Source organism: Danio rerio, chromosome 15, assembly GCF_049306965.1.
Source record: "Danio rerio strain Tuebingen ecotype United States chromosome 15, GRCz12tu, whole genome shotgun sequence".
NCBI lineage: Eukaryota > Metazoa > Chordata > Actinopteri > Cypriniformes > Danionidae > Danio > Danio rerio.
This window is the reverse complement of record NC_133190.1, coordinates 18,413,787-18,432,676: the sequence shown is the minus strand read 5'-3', so window position 1 is coordinate 18,432,676 and position 18,890 is coordinate 18,413,787. Positions and strand designations below refer to the sequence as shown.

At 32.9% G+C, this 18,890-nt stretch overlaps 2 protein-coding genes and 1 long non-coding RNA gene across 7 annotated transcripts in view; 2 read left to right on the top strand and 1 right to left on the bottom strand.

Annotated features, from left to right (window-relative positions):
• The window catches only part of hnf1ba (HNF1 homeobox Ba), a 15,815-nt gene extending 10,871 nt beyond the window's left edge, over positions 1-4,944 (top strand). For 3 of the 4 annotated variants that reach the window (XM_021481477.3, XM_073923308.1, XM_021481478.3), the window contains one exon: positions 2,572-4,941. In XM_021481477.3, coding sequence (XP_021337152.1) covers positions 2,572-2,592 — 21 coding nt within the window. In that variant the 3' untranslated portion in view covers positions 2,593-4,941. Of the gene's footprint in view, positions 1-2,571 lie in introns of all 4 variants that reach the window. The other variant, NM_131880.3, reaches the window with a different exon arrangement.
• rab34a (RAB34, member RAS oncogene family a) overlaps positions 1-18,890 on the top strand; it is a 626,412-nt gene that overhangs the window by 83,677 nt on the left and 523,845 nt on the right. The gene's annotated exons all lie outside the window — the stretch shown is intronic.
• Positions 262-18,890, bottom strand: LOC137487733 (uncharacterized). The gene is made up of 4 exons (XR_011006431.2): positions 18,793-18,890; positions 16,482-16,636; positions 14,934-15,036; positions 262-2,420 (listed from the first exon to the last, which is right to left on the bottom strand). It is a non-coding gene; the product is annotated as an uncharacterized lncRNA (long non-coding RNA).

Here is an 18,890-nt window from a genome sequence, read left to right as displayed (position 1 = left end):
TCAGTGTCTTTTGTTTAGCTAGGTTTGTTGTACATCTCAATCAGTGAAGCGAACCAATATGTGTAAACTCCTTAGAATTCCTATTTCCTTTGAACAGCTTGACCAATCAGTCACCCGTGATCGCAGACTGAGCACGGCTTGATTGATGAAACCAACTTTCTCGTTTCTTTCTTTCTTTCTTTCTTTCTTTCTTTCTTTCTTTCTTTCTTTCTTTCTTTCTTTCTTTCTTTCTTTCTTTCTTTCTTTCTTTCTTTCTTTTTTCCTTTCTGTCTTTCCTCAATCTGAATGCAAAGTCACTCTTTGGTCCAGTTTAGCACAGAGGTCAGGAAATTATCCTCACTGTTAATCAAAGCACTCGTGCTCCTTCAGCTCCCCTGCCATGGACGGGAGTGTATTCAGTAATTATGCCTCTTCCCTTTTCCCCTGCGCTCTGTGACCGCTCTAGCCTGAAATGCGGTCTCCAGTCACCGCTTTCACATGCCCAATTTCCCACGCTGCCACATCACTAGCTGCGGTGAACCTGATGCCTTGAACTTCCTGCCAGCATGAGCTCCTCTTATCAAGATCTAGTCGCTAAAGATACTTTCATTTGCATTTACATCTTTTAGGGACCTAAAAATTTGAAAACTGGTTTTAAAATGCTGTAAATGAGATGAAAGAACAATCAAAGAGATGATTCTGTGAAAAGTTGAGGCCATTGCATGTTAATTCTAAAGGAAAGACTGAATATTAGACAACCAAAACAATAATGGTGGACTACTGAACTGTATGTGCACATGCACATAGTGTTTCTTTATGAAGTGAAATCAGCAACTCGCCAACCTGATTTACATACTGTACCTGCCAACACTCTCGTTTTTGCCGGGGGTCTCCTATATTTCTGACCCATCTCCCACCCATCTCCCGTATTGTTCTGTCTCCCGGAAAACTCCAGGAATTCCATCTTATGGTTGGGTTTATGCTCTTATACATGATCGTTATCCAACTATTATTCCCCTCTGATTTTGGGAATAATTTACAGTTATGGTTGGGTTTAGGGGTAGGGATTAGGAGTGGATTACATTTTCAAACAAAAATACAAAGCGTAATGTGCATTTACTCACAATGCAAAAAATTAATAAAATGCGCTGCTTTTTCTCACAACGCAAACAATTAATAAAAGTTGTCGCATTTTCACACAACACAATTTATAAAACATGCTGCATTTTCTCACAATGCAAACATTTTAAGAAAATGCGTTGCATTTTCTGACAACACAACTGAAATGTTTAAGGAGAACCTAAAACATGTTTTTTAGGCTATTAAGGTACACGTACAACTTCACAGAACAATAATAACGGCACAGCGGTGTCTGTCATGTTTTTGGGTCCCCTTGAAAAATTAACATTGTGTTCCATTCTTTTTCTGTTGTGAGAAAATTGTATTAATTGTTTGCTTTGTGTGGACATCTCGCAGCACATCTTTAAAAAATGTGTTTGCGTTGTGACAATTTGCAGCATGTGTGCTGTCAAACAGATAAAGATCTTTTTCTCAATTTGCTGGTGTTTGCAATTGCATGTGTTTTTTTTTTTTATTGCAGCATGTTAAGCTCTCTCTCGGCCACTGTAAAAAAAATTATGTTTCAGCATTAATATGGATGTTAATCCAGAATCGCAATGTACTTGGCAAAATCATGACATGCTCACCAACTAGTCTAGCATGACTACACAAATTTTAGTCACAAGAACAGGGATTGATTTTTATGTTGTTGTAACTTAAAAAAATTAACTATTTCATGTTTAGTACACTGTTGTTATGTACACATACACCTAATCTGATGTGAGTAGTGTTTTTTAAAAAGATGGAAGTAGTTTTTCAACTTCAAAATGTTGACATTTCTTTCTAATAATTTGTTTCTGTGTTACAATTCACCTATAATGTTTTTCACTACACTTGGTTAATATATAAAGACTAATCAATTTAAATGTAAACTTTATATTTAGACCATACAGTGTTGTGTTAATTTTAAATTTAGACAAAACATAGAATACCCTAGTTGTGGACAAATCACACATTTCACCTGTGGAAGCACTATTAAGTTCAGTTGAAAGCATTTAGATATCTCAGGTATGTAGTTCCTCAACCCCCCTAGAACCGAGAAGGCAATTTTAAGCTCTTATCAGCCTGCTGTATTTGGTCTGGGCGGTGCAGAGGGCTCTTTGGGGGACATTACAAACCATGCTCACTCTTTATAACCCTCCTGTTTGCCAAGTGATCCCACCCAATCCAAAAAAAAGCTTACCTCCATTCGCAGGCCTGCATCTAATGAGTGTAGAACTGAGCAGCTGGCCAGCACCTTTATCAGGTGTGCCTATTTGTCGGCAAGTAGGTCATGGCAGGGTCACTTGCCTCTCTCATGTCCAAAGAAAGAGCAAAAACACCTAAGCAATACGAGAAGAAAAACTTTTGTTACAATGGAAATGAATGCAAAGGGATGAGGTATATATTTATTCAGGTGTGGCTGATAAGGAAATTCTGCAGATTTTGTTCACTTATGTGTCCACTTCCTCTTTCGCTCTTTATTTCTCACAGTGTCCACTACAGGCCTGGTGAATGTATACACCTGACTTCTTCGATGCCAAGCAACAGGAGCACATTGTCCCAACCTCCATTCCCCTTCATCGCACCTATATCCATGGCAACCCATAATATGTGCGAGCGGCACGCTGGATGATCAGTGGGTCAATAAACCACGAGCTGAAGGCAGGACTGATGAGAATGAACACTGTTGGGGTGTTTGGGTTCACAGTTGGGTGACTAGAAGTCTGGCTCGGATGATCAACATGGCGCCCAATTTAGTGACAGTATTTTACTTCTCATTGATGGACAAACTAAATTAAGGAACGCACATGATCCATATGAACAAACAAATACGAAACGCATACAACACAGTCAGATGAAGATGCAAAGATGGAGCGGGAAGACCTGGAATCCAGGAATAAGAGCACAAAATGTGTGTGTATGTAAAACTTTACAATCAAACTGTGTGGATCCAATGACAATCAGACAATGTTAGACGCATCGTTAATGTAAAATAACCGATGCAAAGACGTCTTCCTTGAGATATCAATGCTTAGAAAATGTTCTGTACAGTTGGGTGTAAATACGAGCAATTACTATATCATTATTATTATTATTATTATTTCATTACTATGAAGGATGTAAATATTCAGTTTTATCTGTCTAAACATGTAAACTGTGATTGTGAATGTGACAATCTAAGGAACAGGCATGATGTATTGGAATATGCAGTGTGTCAGAGAGAAGGATTTCAAAACTTTTCAGAAAGCTTCGTTGACGTCAGATCTTAAAAGAGAGATAAATGTAAAAGCACATTCAACAAAACGTTGAACCTATTGATCCTTCTGTAAGCCTTGTTTTAAAATAGACACTGTTGTCAATGTTGACTGCCATTAGTGTGGCGTCAGATAGATAAGAGTCATCTTTCTGTGCCAGCCAAAGAAATACTGAATTAAGAAGTGGTCGATCGGAGAGACTCAGAGATAACTCTATCTGTAAAGAAGTTCACAGTTTTTGTGATACTGGGAAGAACGGCCATGAATCATGACATCTCTAATTTAAATATTGACCTTCAGTCAAACTGTCATTGTGATGGTGGGGAGATATCTGAAGAAAAGAGCGTCCTGTTGAATTGGTCAGCGTAATTGTTATCAGCTGGAATTTCAGAAGTTGAGGAAATCGAATCAGTTCGCCACTTCAAACAGTATTAGCTGCTCACGCAACCCTGAACTACCAGAAAGCATTGTGAAATAGTTTTTACTGTGGCTTTTTTTTTTACATTTAGGCCCAATCCCAATTCTACCCCTTAGCCCTTTCCCTTACTCCTAACCCTCGTTTTGCGTGTTCATGTGAAGGGGTAGAGGTGTCCAAATTCTCTTTGGCTTGAAGACATAGGGCTAATGGGAAGGGCTAGATACCCCCTGAAACAGATTTTTCAGGACCACACTTGAAACCAAGGGGTAAGAAAATTTCCCAGAATACACAATCTACACGGAAATAAGAAGATGGATAAATCAGTATTTTTTTGTCATTATTTCAAATTTGTACAACAAACAAGCACATGTGTTAATATATTCATAGCCGCATTCGTGTTTTACCATTATGCTTTAAAAAAAACCGCTAAAATAAAACACGTTAAATTTGGCTATAATCTATAATCCCTAACAATAGCTTCTGTTTAGCAGTCCCACAACATTCAGACACTCGATGACACTGGAATACCCAGTCAGAAAAGTCTAGTGGCTGGGAATGAGCTTTTTACAGTGTCTGCTGTAATGTTAATGTTGTTTTGTGTGTTTACATTGATGAAAATGGGCAGGGTGTAAATGCACAGTACAGTTACGATCTTATTACCACATTAGATTGTTATGATAACACGATATCTTTGCCTTCGGTGATTTCCTCTAGTTAAATACCCACAAATAACGCAACTGGAAGAACTACAGCAGTCACGATCGTTGATCTCATATGAAGCAAGAGATCGCGATGACATCTGATGATGTGTGCAGGTGCTGTAGTACTGTCCCATTTCTTAGGGGTAAAATTTAAAACCCTTCCCATTCACACAGGGGTTGCCACAGCGGAATGAACCGTAAACTTATCCAGCATATGTTTTACACAGCAAATGCTCTTCCAGCCGCAATCTAGTACTGAGAGTTTGAATTCTTGTCAAAAGGTCATTTCAATGTTTTTTTTGTTATGTTGTAACTATGTTCCCACTGCCATTGCTGGTTTATTCTCCTGTTAAATGCTGGATTTATACAAGATGTGATTTGTTCCACATTGTATTATTTTTGTACAAAATGAAATCAATCTTTTAAAAATCACTATTTATGCTTTACGGAAAAAAGGTTTCGAGTAAAGTTTTTTCCTCAAGATTGATAACAGTGGTTCTGTATTCCTTATGTATTTCCTCATACTAAATATCACGGTCTAGTATTTGCCAAGCTATTATAAGATTTTACTCCACTTTTTACACAATATCGTTTTTATGACATGGGTGTAAGGAATGCGTTTATATTTTATAAAGCGCTTATTATCTCATTGTAAACTTTATATATTGCACAACAATCAGGTTCTGTAAGAACTGTCTATTTTTACCATAAAAAATTGATATTTAACAATTTCTGATGAATAGGGCTCAAGTCCTGAAATGCACCCTTTTTACTTTTATTTATTTTTTATTTATTTATCTATTCTAATATCACTGAATCTTTTTTATTTTAAATAAATGCAATTTCTAAATTTAAAATAATTAGTTTTCTTAAAATGAATTTACAACTAAAAATTATAAATATTTTTTTTTTTTAATTATATGGACTGCTCCATGATGGATATTTTATTTTGTAATATTATTATTACTATTACAAAACATTATATTATTATAATATTATTATATTCGACTGTATATAATAATATTATATATTATATATATTATATATGTTATATATTATTATTATATTATAGTATATATAATATATTATACTCTCTCTTGATCTCTCAGAGAAAACTATGTTATATACAGTTTATAGGTATAATTTATACTTCTAGATATTTATTGGGGGGGCACAATATATTGGTACCTACTGAGTCAGAGAAAGACCACAGACACATACATCGCGAAATGAGGAGGGTTTTTTTCTATATGGTGTGCAGTATTAAATTCCATTTAAACAACACTCTTCCAGCAGTCCTTACTCGCATGCAATATCTCGTTTGTCACAGGGGCATGCATGAAATGTTTTTAAATGAAAGTGAAAGTGCCAAACTGCAGTTAAAGTAAAAAAAAAATAAAAAAGAAACATCTGAAATTACATGAAAATACAGAGGAAATGTGAATAGCGTGATGACGCAATATCATTAATCAAAAGATGTGCTATAACATGTAAACCAGGATTATGAATGGAACATTCAAAAAGCGACTCATGTAAACACCTTAATCATATTATTGTCATTCAGATTAAGGTAAATAATTTGATTACTGATGTCCTTGTAACATAATCAGTACATTAATTCAACTTATTTTTAAAACAATCATGATTGTGTAATTCACAAAAACTTCATTACCGCCGACGAGCTCTCTCAGAAATTGTAAATATTTAAAAATAGGCACTATCCTTATAAGTAAACTCCATAGTTGCCATCTAAACAACTACATTCTTGACTAAAAAAAGCCTCAAAAGTACATTATGTTGTCTAACAGCAGTAATATTTGTCAGACTTTAGAGTGTCTCTCTGCTTGTTGCTGACTGTATGTTGGCGGAGTAATACACAAAGGTGAAGAGGCCTTTGTGTGATGTTACTGACAAAATATTGCACGACTACCAGCCAATCAGATTCAAGAACCAGACAGAACTGTTGTATGTATAAATAAATAAATAAATAAATAAATAAATAAATATTTATATGTAGACAGACAGACCCAGTGATTAGGTACAACATTTCTTTCTCAACCACTGGGTTTGTCCATATTTTACCCAATTCTGGGTTAAAACGACCCAGCATTTTAAAGTGTGGATTTGTTACAAGGCAGTTGATCTAAATCAAATCAGGCTCTAAATATAGCAACAAAGTCATTAAATGTGCAATGCAGCATGAGTAGATCATACAAAAATCCATGAGTTAGCTCCTACATAAATAGTTTTCATTGTGTTGCGGTGTCAGAATTAAGGGTGGGTAAAATGCTGGGTATTTCAAATATGTGGTGTTGTATTTTGTTCAGGAGCGTGAGAGAGAATGAGGTGCAGGTCTGGAAGAAAACCTCCCTGTTGCTCTTTGTTTTCCTCCTACAGGTCTGAAACAACAATTTTCAAAATTCCCCTCTCAAGCTATTGCTAAACTGGAAGATTGAGTGGCACATTGTTGATAGAACCAAAACACATGCCAATATTAAACAGTTAGGATAACCACTTTGTTGCTGTTAGTGCACTGTAATACCCAAAAGGTTAAGGTAACAAACTATTTGAGGAAACGGATTGCAACAAACCATTTAAGTTGAAATACTAATCCTAATGAGTACTGTGAACTTACTCCATTTGAGTTGAAGTACTGAGGTATTTAATTAACTCATTACCTTCAACGCTGAACTCAAAACTCTTTTCAATTGAGTAGAATTGACTTTCAGTAAATTTTGAGTTAACTACACTCATTTCATTTGATAAAGTTGAATGTTTACAGTGTGGACACTGAAGACAATATGCTGTTGCTGCTGCAATTCAGTGGATGCGGTTTTATTTAATGAATGAATTAACTCTCTATATCTTGTCAGACTTCATGACGAAGATTTATTCTAAATTTATGCCAAAATGAATAAATAAAAAAACTTAATGGGCGTTTAGGAATATTCACACAATATTTACACCAGCCTTTTAACGGGCTATTTTCTGCCTCCTGTACTGTAAAAAATGGTAACACTTATGTTTTTATGTTAATAAAATTTTACCAACAAAAAATACAAAAAAATATATAAAAATGAATAACTTTACTAAGTTAATTATTTTTCAACGTAATTTTTAAAGTTATACAAGCTGTTTTAAATCAGTTTAATGTAAGTTAAATTGACTCAATTTAAAAATCGGTAACACTTTATTTTGATGGTCCCTATTGCACCTCTTGTTGACTAAAAGTTGCAATGCAACTATGCCAGTTACTTTTTATTTGAGTATTAGTTGACTGTCTGCTTAATATCTTTTGAGACTGCTCCTTCAACACATTTAACTGACTATAAGAAACAAGAACATGTCAACCCTAACCCTAACCCTAACCCTAACCCCAACCTAACAGTCTACTTATAATCTAATGAGAATTAGTTGGCATGTCGATGCAATGTAACTTAAATTCAACAAAATGCATTAAAGGGACTCAAAATAAAGTGATAACTAAAAATTCAAGGCAACCATTTTTACAGTATGACCCATTGTTTTTGAGAACTGATATTTCATTACTATACCTCGGATTATTCATTTGCTAAGGATACGATTCTTAAAATAACATTTGGTAAAAAAAGATGGAGGTGGAAATGAAGTTTAAATGGAAATGATGAAATGATTTTAAAATAATTGAAAACAAACACTATATATCTAAAATTATGTTCTGAACATCAGCATTGAACAACTGGAATTAAAACACACATTGCTTCTTATAAAAAAAAGTGACAATAAATAAGTTGCACTTTTAGAAACAAAACAAATAATTGTCAGTGTTTTTCATATTAAAAATAAAAAATAAGCACTATCTCTTCTAGATAAAATAACTAATAAAAACATTTTAAACTTTCTTGCATCCTCTGTAAACAAATGTTTTAATTTAAATGAAATTTTAATGTAATGGAAAATATGCCGTCTCAAGGCATCTCCGGCGCAGCTTTCTAATCATCGTCAATGTAGTGCAAAGTAACACAAAAGTAACAAATACAGCAGGGTCATGTGACTCCACATGCGGTAAGATAAGTGATTGAAAAAATTTACTTGGAAAAATGTGATCGATTAATGGTTCTGAATGTCGATTTTGATTATTTTTTGATTAATTGTTCAGCCCTACAGTAGAGATTAAAATGACAGAGCGATATAAGCACTTTTTAATATCGCAATTTTTTTTTTAACTTAAAGGACTTTTAGTTGTTGCCATGCAAGTAAATCATTATTTTAAAAAATAACTAACATTTTGATTGTTTCTGCTGATGAAAGTTTGGTCACTGCAAGGCTTTCAGTCCAAATTCTCAACCAGCCTTTTTTAAGATTAAAAATCAAAATAGTTTGTGCTTAATTTAGTATTTGTTTATGAAAATATGAAAGGTTTAAAATTAGTCATATTTTGAAAAATATTTCTTCAACTTTTCACACTCTAATTCTATTCAATCTAATACTCTATTTAATTCACGCTTTGTTTAAATTATTTCTTATCCAACCTTTAATACCTTTTATATTTCATATCCTGTGCATGTTCATACTAGGTTACAGCTAGAAAGGCATCCGCTGCGTACAACATTTGTCGGAATAGTTGGTGGTTCATTCCGCTGTGGCAACCCCCTCATAAATAAGAGACTAAGCTAAAGGAAAATGAATTAATTTCTTTTTTTGTAAGATGTTTGGAAATTAATTCTTTTTGAAAATGATTTTTTGTTTCTGTTAAATTAATGAACTAAATATACAAGCATAACAATAAATCAAGTAAACAGTCTGCTGGTCATAAAATAAACCAACCAATAGCACATAAACAATCACTCTAGACACCCGGAAGCAGATTTGGACTAATTATTTCAGCTTGAGTATCAGCTTAATTACACTTATTGTGACTTTAAAACTTTGTTCTGGGCTGTTTTTTTTTTTTTTTTTTTTTTTAATGTGTCTTAAAGAGAATGTCCTGCTGGGTCTACACTTGTAACCCAATGATGTGGCTCTGTTTGGTTATCAATGAGGCCTTTGATTTTGCTCCCAGGGAGCCACTAAAGATCTGACTGCTGCCCTCTTTTACTGCACCGGCCTGCTGAAAAGAGGAGAGAGAGAGAGAGAGAGAGAGAGAGAGAGAGAGGAGAGAGAGAGAGAGAGAGAGAGAGAGAGAGAGAGAGAGAGAGAGAGAGAGAGAGAGAGAGAGAGAGAAGCAGTGCTTATTAGCATCCTGAGGAGGTGCTGAGTTAACAAGAGAGCCAACAATAATGATTATAACCATTAGTTCAATTCAAGGGCCCGCTGTAAATGTTGGGCTGTAATTCTCATACTTTAACAAGACTAATGGCAAGAACACAATCAAGCGCTGATATTGATTAAATAATGTAGGATTAATAATGTTTTAAGTGATGTGTTTTGTGGTAATAAAACAATTATTGCACTTAAAAAACATTACAGATACCTTAGAATGATTCATGAAAGGTCATATGACACTTAAGTCTGGAATAATGATGCTGGAAAATTCAGCTTTGGATCATTTATTCATTTTCTTTTCAGCTCAGTCCCTTTATTAATCTGGGGTCGCCACAGCGGCATGAACCACCAATTTTTACAGCATATGTTTTACACAGCGGATGCCCTTCCAGCTGCAACCAATCTCTGGGAAAGCTTTGGATCATAGATCATAAAAAAATATGTTAATATGGAAAACAGTTATTTTTTACACTGAAATAGCCCTTTACAATATTACAGTTTTTAGTATTTTTATGATCTAATAAATGCAGCCTTGATAAACAGGAGAAAAATGTGAAAGTATTTTCAATACGATTCAATTGATCTTTATTTCTATAGCGCTTTGTGTTAAAGCAGCTAAACATAGAAGCTCTAGTAAATTCGAGTTGAGGTTCAATTTATTTCAGTTCAGCAGTTTAATTTTCACTGCTGAAAGTCCAAACACTGAAGAGCAAATCCTGATTGATGCGCAGCTCCACAAATCCCAAAACTAAGCAAGCCAGTGGCAACAGTATTCAAACCAAAATCTTTTAATTTCATATATATTATAATATTTTAATATCTTTGCCATGATGACAGTAAGTGGTGCAGTAGGTAGTGCTGTCACCTCACAGCAAGAAATATCGCTGGTTCGAGCCTCAGCTGGGTCAGCTGGTGTTTCTGTGTTAAGTTTGCATGTTCTCCCTGCGTTTGCGTGGGTTTCCTCCGTGTGCTCCGGTTTCCCCCACAGTCCAAAGACATGCGATACAGGTGAATTGTGTAGGCTAAATTGTCTGTAGTGAATGAGTGTGTGTGGATGTTTTACCAGAGCGTACACTTCTATACAGCTTAAAGAAACATTTAAAGGCTTAGTTGGTTAATTAGGTTAACGAGGCAGGATAGGGTAATTAGGCAAGTTATTGTTATATGTTTGTTCTGTAGATTATCGAAAAAATTATATAGTTTAAAGGGGCTAAAAATGTTGACCCTAAAATGTTTTTTTTTTTTTTAATAGTACTCTTATTCTTGCTGAAATGAAACAAATAAGACTTTTTTCAGAAGAAAAAAACATGATCAGACATACTTTGAAAATTTCTTTGCTCTGTTAAACATCATTTGGGAAATATTTTAAAAAAGTAAATAAATTCAAAGTGGGTTTAATAATTTTGACTTCAACTGTAATATAATCATATTTATCATTTTCATAATATTATACTATTACAATATTTTAGTTATTATTTGGAACACTTTACAATTAGGTTTATTAGTTAATGCACTTACTAACATGAACTAATAATGAACAACACATGTACAGCATTTATTAATCATAACATTTTAACATTTAGTCCATGCTTGTTAACATTAGTTAATGTGTTAACATGAACTAACAATGAACTACTGTATTTTCATTAACTAACGTTAACTAACATGAACAAATACAGTACTAAATTGTTTGTTCATGTTAGTAAATGCATTAATTAACATTAACTAATGAACCTTATTGTGACCTATTATTTTAATACTTAATATAAAGTTAAAGTCAGAATTATTAGTCCCCTTTGAATTTTTTCTTTTTTTAAATATTTCCAAAAAACACAAACACAAATTTCAAAAAGAGTAACATAAAAAAAAAACTGTTTTTCATATTTCCCCTAATATTATACATGGATTTAAATGTACCATCTTTCTACTAAGATGTTTGGTAACTAAAATATTAATAATAAATCTGTAATGTTTGTTTTGCTTAATGTGTTTTGTTGAAATTGAATTTGTTTTTGCATATTTATTTAAGCTAACAATTTTCTGGGTTAACAATGTTAAACAACAACAAAAAAGTATTTAAAGTATCTCAGTTACACTATTATTTTAATGCTGCAAACTGTATTTACCCTAGTAGAAAATTGTTATTCAAAAAACCCCAAATGAAAATTATCTCACTATTTTCTCTTCCTTGAGAGGAATGAGACTCTTTCATCTGTGCCGTAAAGAAAATATAATGAAGAAATCTTTAAACATGTAACCATTGCCTTCCATAGTGGGAAAAACAGATATTTTTCAGCATTTTTAAAAATATCTTCTTTTGTGTTCAACAGACGAAAGAAACCTTTAATAATATATATAATAATATACCACTCCTCAGTGCATCAGTCACAGTTCATTCTGTTTGATTGGCTCATTCTGAATAAACAGTCACATGAAAAAAAAAACATCCCCATATAAGATAAACTGTATATGCTGTAGGCCCGATCTCTGTGATGAGACTCAGAGGTCAACAGGAGAGCAGCGTGGACACACAGAGAACAGAGGGAGCGCACAAAGGGACAGAAAATGGAAGTGGCGAACTGAATGTATGTGTGTGTTTAGTGGTTAGAAGAGAATGGGCACTACATCAACTCCAGCTGAGCCCCAAAGGCCTTTAGTGGGCAACAGAGCCCAGCAGGGGTCAGAGGTCACAAGGCCAATCTCTGCCAGGGCTAATTGCTAACACTATCTCAAACTGAGATCAAAAATGTACCTTTGAAAAGCAGTTTATAAATACATGAAACATTTTGTGTTCATTTTATATACAGTTGAAGTCAGAATTATTAGCCCCCCCCCTGAATTATTAGCCCCCTTGTTTATATTTTCCCCCAATGTCAGTTTAACGGAGAGAAGATTTTGTCAACACATTTCTAAACATAATAGTTTTAATAACTCATTTCTAATAACTGATTTATTTTATCTTTGCCATGATGACAGTAAATAATATTTTTCAATACACTTCTTGCAGCTTAAAGTGACATTTAAAGACTTAACTTAGTTAGGTTAAGGTTAGGGTTAATGTAATTAGGCAAGTTATTGTATAACGATGGTTTGCTCTGTAAACTACCAAAAAAAAAAAAAATGGCTAAAGGAGCTACTGTCTGTCTGTCTCTCCGTCCATCCGTCCATCCGTCCGTCCGTCCGTCCATCCATCCCTCCATCTGAAATGTTTAACTTCTTTATTTTGTATTAATATGCTTAAATATCATATTTGTTATTTTAAAATATAATTTTTAAAATATAGAAATATATAAAAAATATAATTTTTAATAGATAATTTAGAATTTATCATTTTTTAAAATATTTTTATAATAGTGCATACAATTTATGAAACTTCATTTTATAAACATTTTTTAGTTTTGTTTTATTTTGTTTTTTTAATATGATTAAATCAACGCAATCTCACAGCAATTCTTAACTTTTTGATTCAGTGGCTAATTCGTATGAATTCGTATGATCGTATTTGTACAATTCAGCACGATTTGCTATATATATACAGTCGAAGTCAGAAGCCCCCCTGAATTATACGACCACTTGTTTATTTTTCCCCAATTTCTGTTTAACAGAGAGAATTTTTTTTATCACATTTCTAAACATAATAGTTTTAATAACTCATTTCTAATAACTGATTTATTTGATCTTTGCCATGATGACAGTAAATAATATTTTACTAGATATTAATCAAGACAATTCTATACAGCTTATAGTGACTTTTAAAGACTTAACTGGGTTAATTAGGTTAACTAGCCAGGTTAAGATAATTAGGCAAGTTATTGTATAACGATGGTTTGTTCTGTAGACAATCGAGAAAAAATAAAGCTTAAAGGGGCTAATAATTTTGTCCCTAAAATGGTGTTTAAAAAATTAAAAACTGCTTTCAATCTAGCCGAAATAAAACAAACAATACTTTTCCCAGAAGAGAAATTATTGTTATTACTTTACATAATACAGTTTACGAATGTACTAAACATTTTATTTAATAAAAATATTGCAGTTTTTGTTTATTATTATTATTAATAATAAATTTTATTTTGTAATTAAATAATAATAATAATAATACTAGATACATATTTTACATTTTTTATTGTTATAAAATAATAGGTACAAACATTCAGTGTGTGTGTTTGTGTGCAATTGCAAATTTTTTATTATGTGTTATTAATATCATTAAACATCATTTGTGTTATTAAATAAATACTACTACTACTATGGTTTTAAAATATGAAGAGTTCTGATGCAAAGACATCGAAGTGCCATCTAGAATTTTCTTCTTCAAAGAATATTTTTCCTCTCATGTTTATCTTCGATGAAAATAACCCATTCTTTGCCATAAAAGTGAAATTACTGAATCAAGGAACCAGAGAAAAATGCTAATTTTATGAGCTCTATGCATATGAACTCATCGGAAGCATACAAGTTTAAATTTTTTTATTAAAAGATGTGTTATTACTTTATAATATGTACACACATTCAGTTTATGTCATTTGCCAAACTTTTCATTGCTATTACGAAAAAAAAGTTCTCCTTGGATTCCTTGGATTTACTCATTTTTGTAAGTTACGTAGTTTAAACAAACAAATTAAGTTAAATGTTACTTAATTTTAATTTGTTAAACATATAAATTGTGTGCAACAGTTTTGAAAACATCATTTCATATTATTTATTTGGATTATTGCAACAAATATCAGTATATGAAAATACACTCTCTTAAAAAAAGCCAAACAAATTCGAAACACACACACAGTTCATAAATTTAGGTGAATTTCCTCAGTTCATAAATATCCAGGATGTCCAGTGAGTGAAACAAACCATAAAGAGCTTAATAGCTGGACAAGCTGAAGACTAGAATCAAAGAGAGCTCAGGGGAATAAAAATGTCATTATTAATCACTCATTGTTCTGCATCTATTAACGCCACACACACACAGCACTGAATGATGGTGAAATCTTCACAGAAGAGAAACCGAATGCAAACAGACACTTTCCCGACCCAACAGACCCACTGATGGAATGCATCCCTCCGTTTTTTGTGAATCTGTGCTGCTTTATTGATCTCTGGGAATGAGAATAGATGCATCTGGGCTTTTTGTTTACATGCAAGTGACTATATTCAGCGCTGAGCTCGTACTGTAAAGGATTGTGACTGGTGATGTGGTGATTTATGGAGATTGGTGGGATGCTGTGGGTTAATGTTCACCTGGCTCACAGATTCACTGGCCTCGAGCTAAACCCGCCGCTCTCAGTGGGGAGACCGCATCCTTCAAGTCTCCTGAATGGATCCTAATGCTTATGTAAGGTGCCTGTTCAGAAAGATGAATGGGCTTGAGTTGAAGAGAAATATCAATCTTGTCCAATGCATTAACACTGCTAAACTGAGGCCACCTCCACTCTGCATGGGACCATTATTTTTTAAAAAAAGTATTTGGGGGGATTTTTAAAATTAGCTTAGTTATTTTTACAATTAACGCAGCTCAATGTTTTATATTACAAATTCAACTGTGAATACTCATTTATTTTATAATGAAAGATATATATGGATATCTGGAGAAGATGATGATCCTTCATTTAAAAAAAAAGCTGATCCTTCCTCAAAGTTTTAGAAGGGAAATGAAAAAAGAAAAGAAAATAGTAATGCATATGCAACTCCATCAGTCTTCTGTTTTTTTTTTTTGTTTTTTTTTAATAATAGCATACACATATACATACAGTTGAAGTCAGAATTATTAGCCCCCCTTTGAATATTTTTTCTTTTTTAAATATTTCCTAAATGATTTTTAACAGAGCAAAGACATTTCCACAGTGTGTCTAATAATATGTTTTCTATTGGAGAAAGTTTTATTTGTTTTATTTCAGCTAGAATAAAAGCAGTTTGTAATTTAAAAAAAAACATTTTAGGGTCAATATTATTAGCCCCTTTAAGCCATTTTCTTTTGATAGTCTACAGAACAAACCATTGTTATACAATGACTTGCCTAATTACCCAAACCTGCCTAGTTAACCTAATTAACATATTTGAGCCTTTAAATGTCACTTTAAGCTGTATAGAAGTGTCTTAAAAAATATTATTTACTGTCATCATGGCAAAGATAAAATAAATCAGTTATTAGAAATGCGTTATTAAACTATTATGTTTAGAAAATTTTTGACCAAATCTTCTCTCCATTAAACAGAAATTGGGTAAAAAATAAACAGGGGGGCTAATAATTCAGAAGGGCTAATAATTGTGACTTCAACTGTATATATAGGATAACCAAAATGTTAATAACGAAGTAAAAACTTTAATAACTAAAATAAAATATAAAAACCAAAATGTATTTTATTTCCCAGAGATGGGTTGTGGCTGAAAGGGCATTCGCTGCGTAAAAACTTGCTGGATAAGTTGGCGGTTCATTCCGCTGTGGCGACCCCGGATTAATAAAGGGACTAAGCCGACAAGAAAATGAATGAACGATTGAAAATGTATTTTATATCGAAACTAAAACTGAAACAAAAACATAAATAAACACTACAAAGTAACAATTAATAAAATTCAAATGTGAATTAAGTTAAAACTATTAAGACATTCATTAATTTTGCTTTGGCTTGGTCCCTTTATTCATCAGGGGTCCCCACAGCGGAATGAACCGCCAACTTATCAAGCATATGTTTTACACAGCAGATGCCCTTCCAGCTGCAACCCAAAACTGTGAAGCATCCATACACATTCATATACACACATGCACTACGGCCAGCTTATTCGATTCACCTATAGCGCATGTCTTTGGACTGTGGGGGAAACCAGAACGCCCGGAGGAAATCCACGCCAACACAGGGAGAACATGCAAACTCAGCCGAGACTCGAACAAGCGACCTTCTTGCTGTGAGGTTGCAGTGCTAACCATTGAGCCACCGTGCTGCCCACTAAAGACAAAATAAAGAAAAATCAGAAAAGCAAACTACAAACATTCTCGAATGAAAGTCAAAACAGAAAAAACAAAAACATCATATATTTTTTTTATCTGATGTGCTTAAGAAGTAAAATAGAAATAAAATGAATAAACAACGGGCAATATACAAACCCCAAGCTAAAATCGATGATGATACTGAACTGAATAAAACTGTTTAGTATTATCAGTACTTTAATAATACACCAAAACACTGTAAACAGGTAATAATAAAAACTAAAATAACAAAAAAAGTAATAATAAAAATGTGTTAAAATGAAAACGTAAAATAGAATAAAATAAATCATTAAATTTGAACAAATATGTTACTGTAAATGATCCTAAAACCATATAGATTAAAACAGACTGCAACACACCTACAGCTAACTAAAAGATAAAAGATAATTAATCATCACCTTTTTTAGGACCCATTTCATGAAAGCATATTGGTAAAATACTGAATTTAAAATGTAAAATGTAAGAAGACAATGCAATATGTAATCATACTCCTTTGAAATAGTTACTGTATTTGTCATACAGCCTGAAATCAAATCACATTCCAAATAACTTTTCAAGCCTTTTACAACTTTTCTCAATTGCTTTGGCTCAGTTCTCAATTGATTTTTTTTTTCAAAACAATAAATTTAGATTTCTGAACAATTTGCTTATTGTTCACTTCAGATTAGCATTTGTTTTTGATTTAAGCAAATGACAAATGTTTTGGCGCATGTGTGCAAACAATAAGTACAACTGTCTGTCATTTGGACAAAAAGTAATTGCATATGGCTTGATGATCAAAACTGATGAGTCAATTGTCATTTAAACTGTCAAACTCTTCACAACTTCTCAATAGTTTTTCATTGTGTAAGCCATAACACTCAGAACTGTTTATTCATTTAATGTCTACTAAATTGGTAAATGATCTCTAGTTGCAATGCAATTTGCATTATTATTTATATCATATATACAGTTGAAGTCAGAATTATTAGCCCCCCTGTTTTTTCCCAATTTTTGTTTAACGGAGAGAAGCTTTTTCAACACATTTCTAAACATAATAGTTTTGATAACTCATAACTCTTATAAATGATTTACTTTATCTTTGATGTAACAGTAAATAATATATATATATATATATATATATATATATATATATATATATATATATATATATATATATATATATATATATATATATATATATATATATGATATTTTGATAGTATTTTATTTTTGTGTATTTGTGGTAAAATAAGAAATATAAATTATACAATAGTAATTGGACAAGCAAGATTGCACTTTGCAAATAATACATTTGTACACAAATAAATGTACTGTAACTTTATAAAAAGAAATTATCATTTAAACTTTAATTTCCATGGCTAACTGTCATGATGAAAAACAGCTAATCATTTTGAGCAGTGTGGCTCATTCTGACAAATACATTTGATGTTTTGGTGGCCTTGGCCAGATTACTGACACCATAACTAGGTTTTGAAGCATGAATGAAATGTTTTGGATGAGTAACATTTTGCACACATAGGCTATAAAGTTTTCAAGTTTCAGCAAACAGTTTTGGGATTTGCACTCACGTACAGTTTAGAGAATGTTAAGTCTGTTTTGAAAAATGTGCCAAAAAATTTAGCAAAAAAAAAAAAAAATGTTTTTGTAGCCTTCTCCTAACATGCCTTTCTACAACTTTATCCCAAATATCTTTAAAAAGCAGGGTGTAATGTGATTTTCACAGGGTATGATGATTTTCTATAGGCACTGTATGTACATTTCCCCACACATAAACTGCCCAGGATGCTTAGAGTTAGGTTTAGTGCCCACTGGTGCTAACCGTATTCAAATCTGTGAAATAAACATTGCAATGGCGTCATCGCCTGGACAATACAAGAAGTGCAACAAGCTCAGGTAAAGAACAAGAACAAAACCTGTGCTATTTACAAAACTCTGAAACGACAAATACCATCTGAGATACACACAGTAAGATAGCTTACGTTTACGTTTAGATATGAAAAGTGCTAATGTCGAGGTTTTGCATTATATCGTATCATGAAGCATATTTCGATTAATAGACGAAACATAAAAGGCTGTAGATAAATATGTAACGTTACAATAAAAAAATCAAACCTATTAGCTTTGAAGCATCCATTTATTTAGTAATAGTTGTAATGGAGGTGACGCAGCTGACGGTGTGACCCCGGAAGTGGCGCACGTCTCTCCTGTCT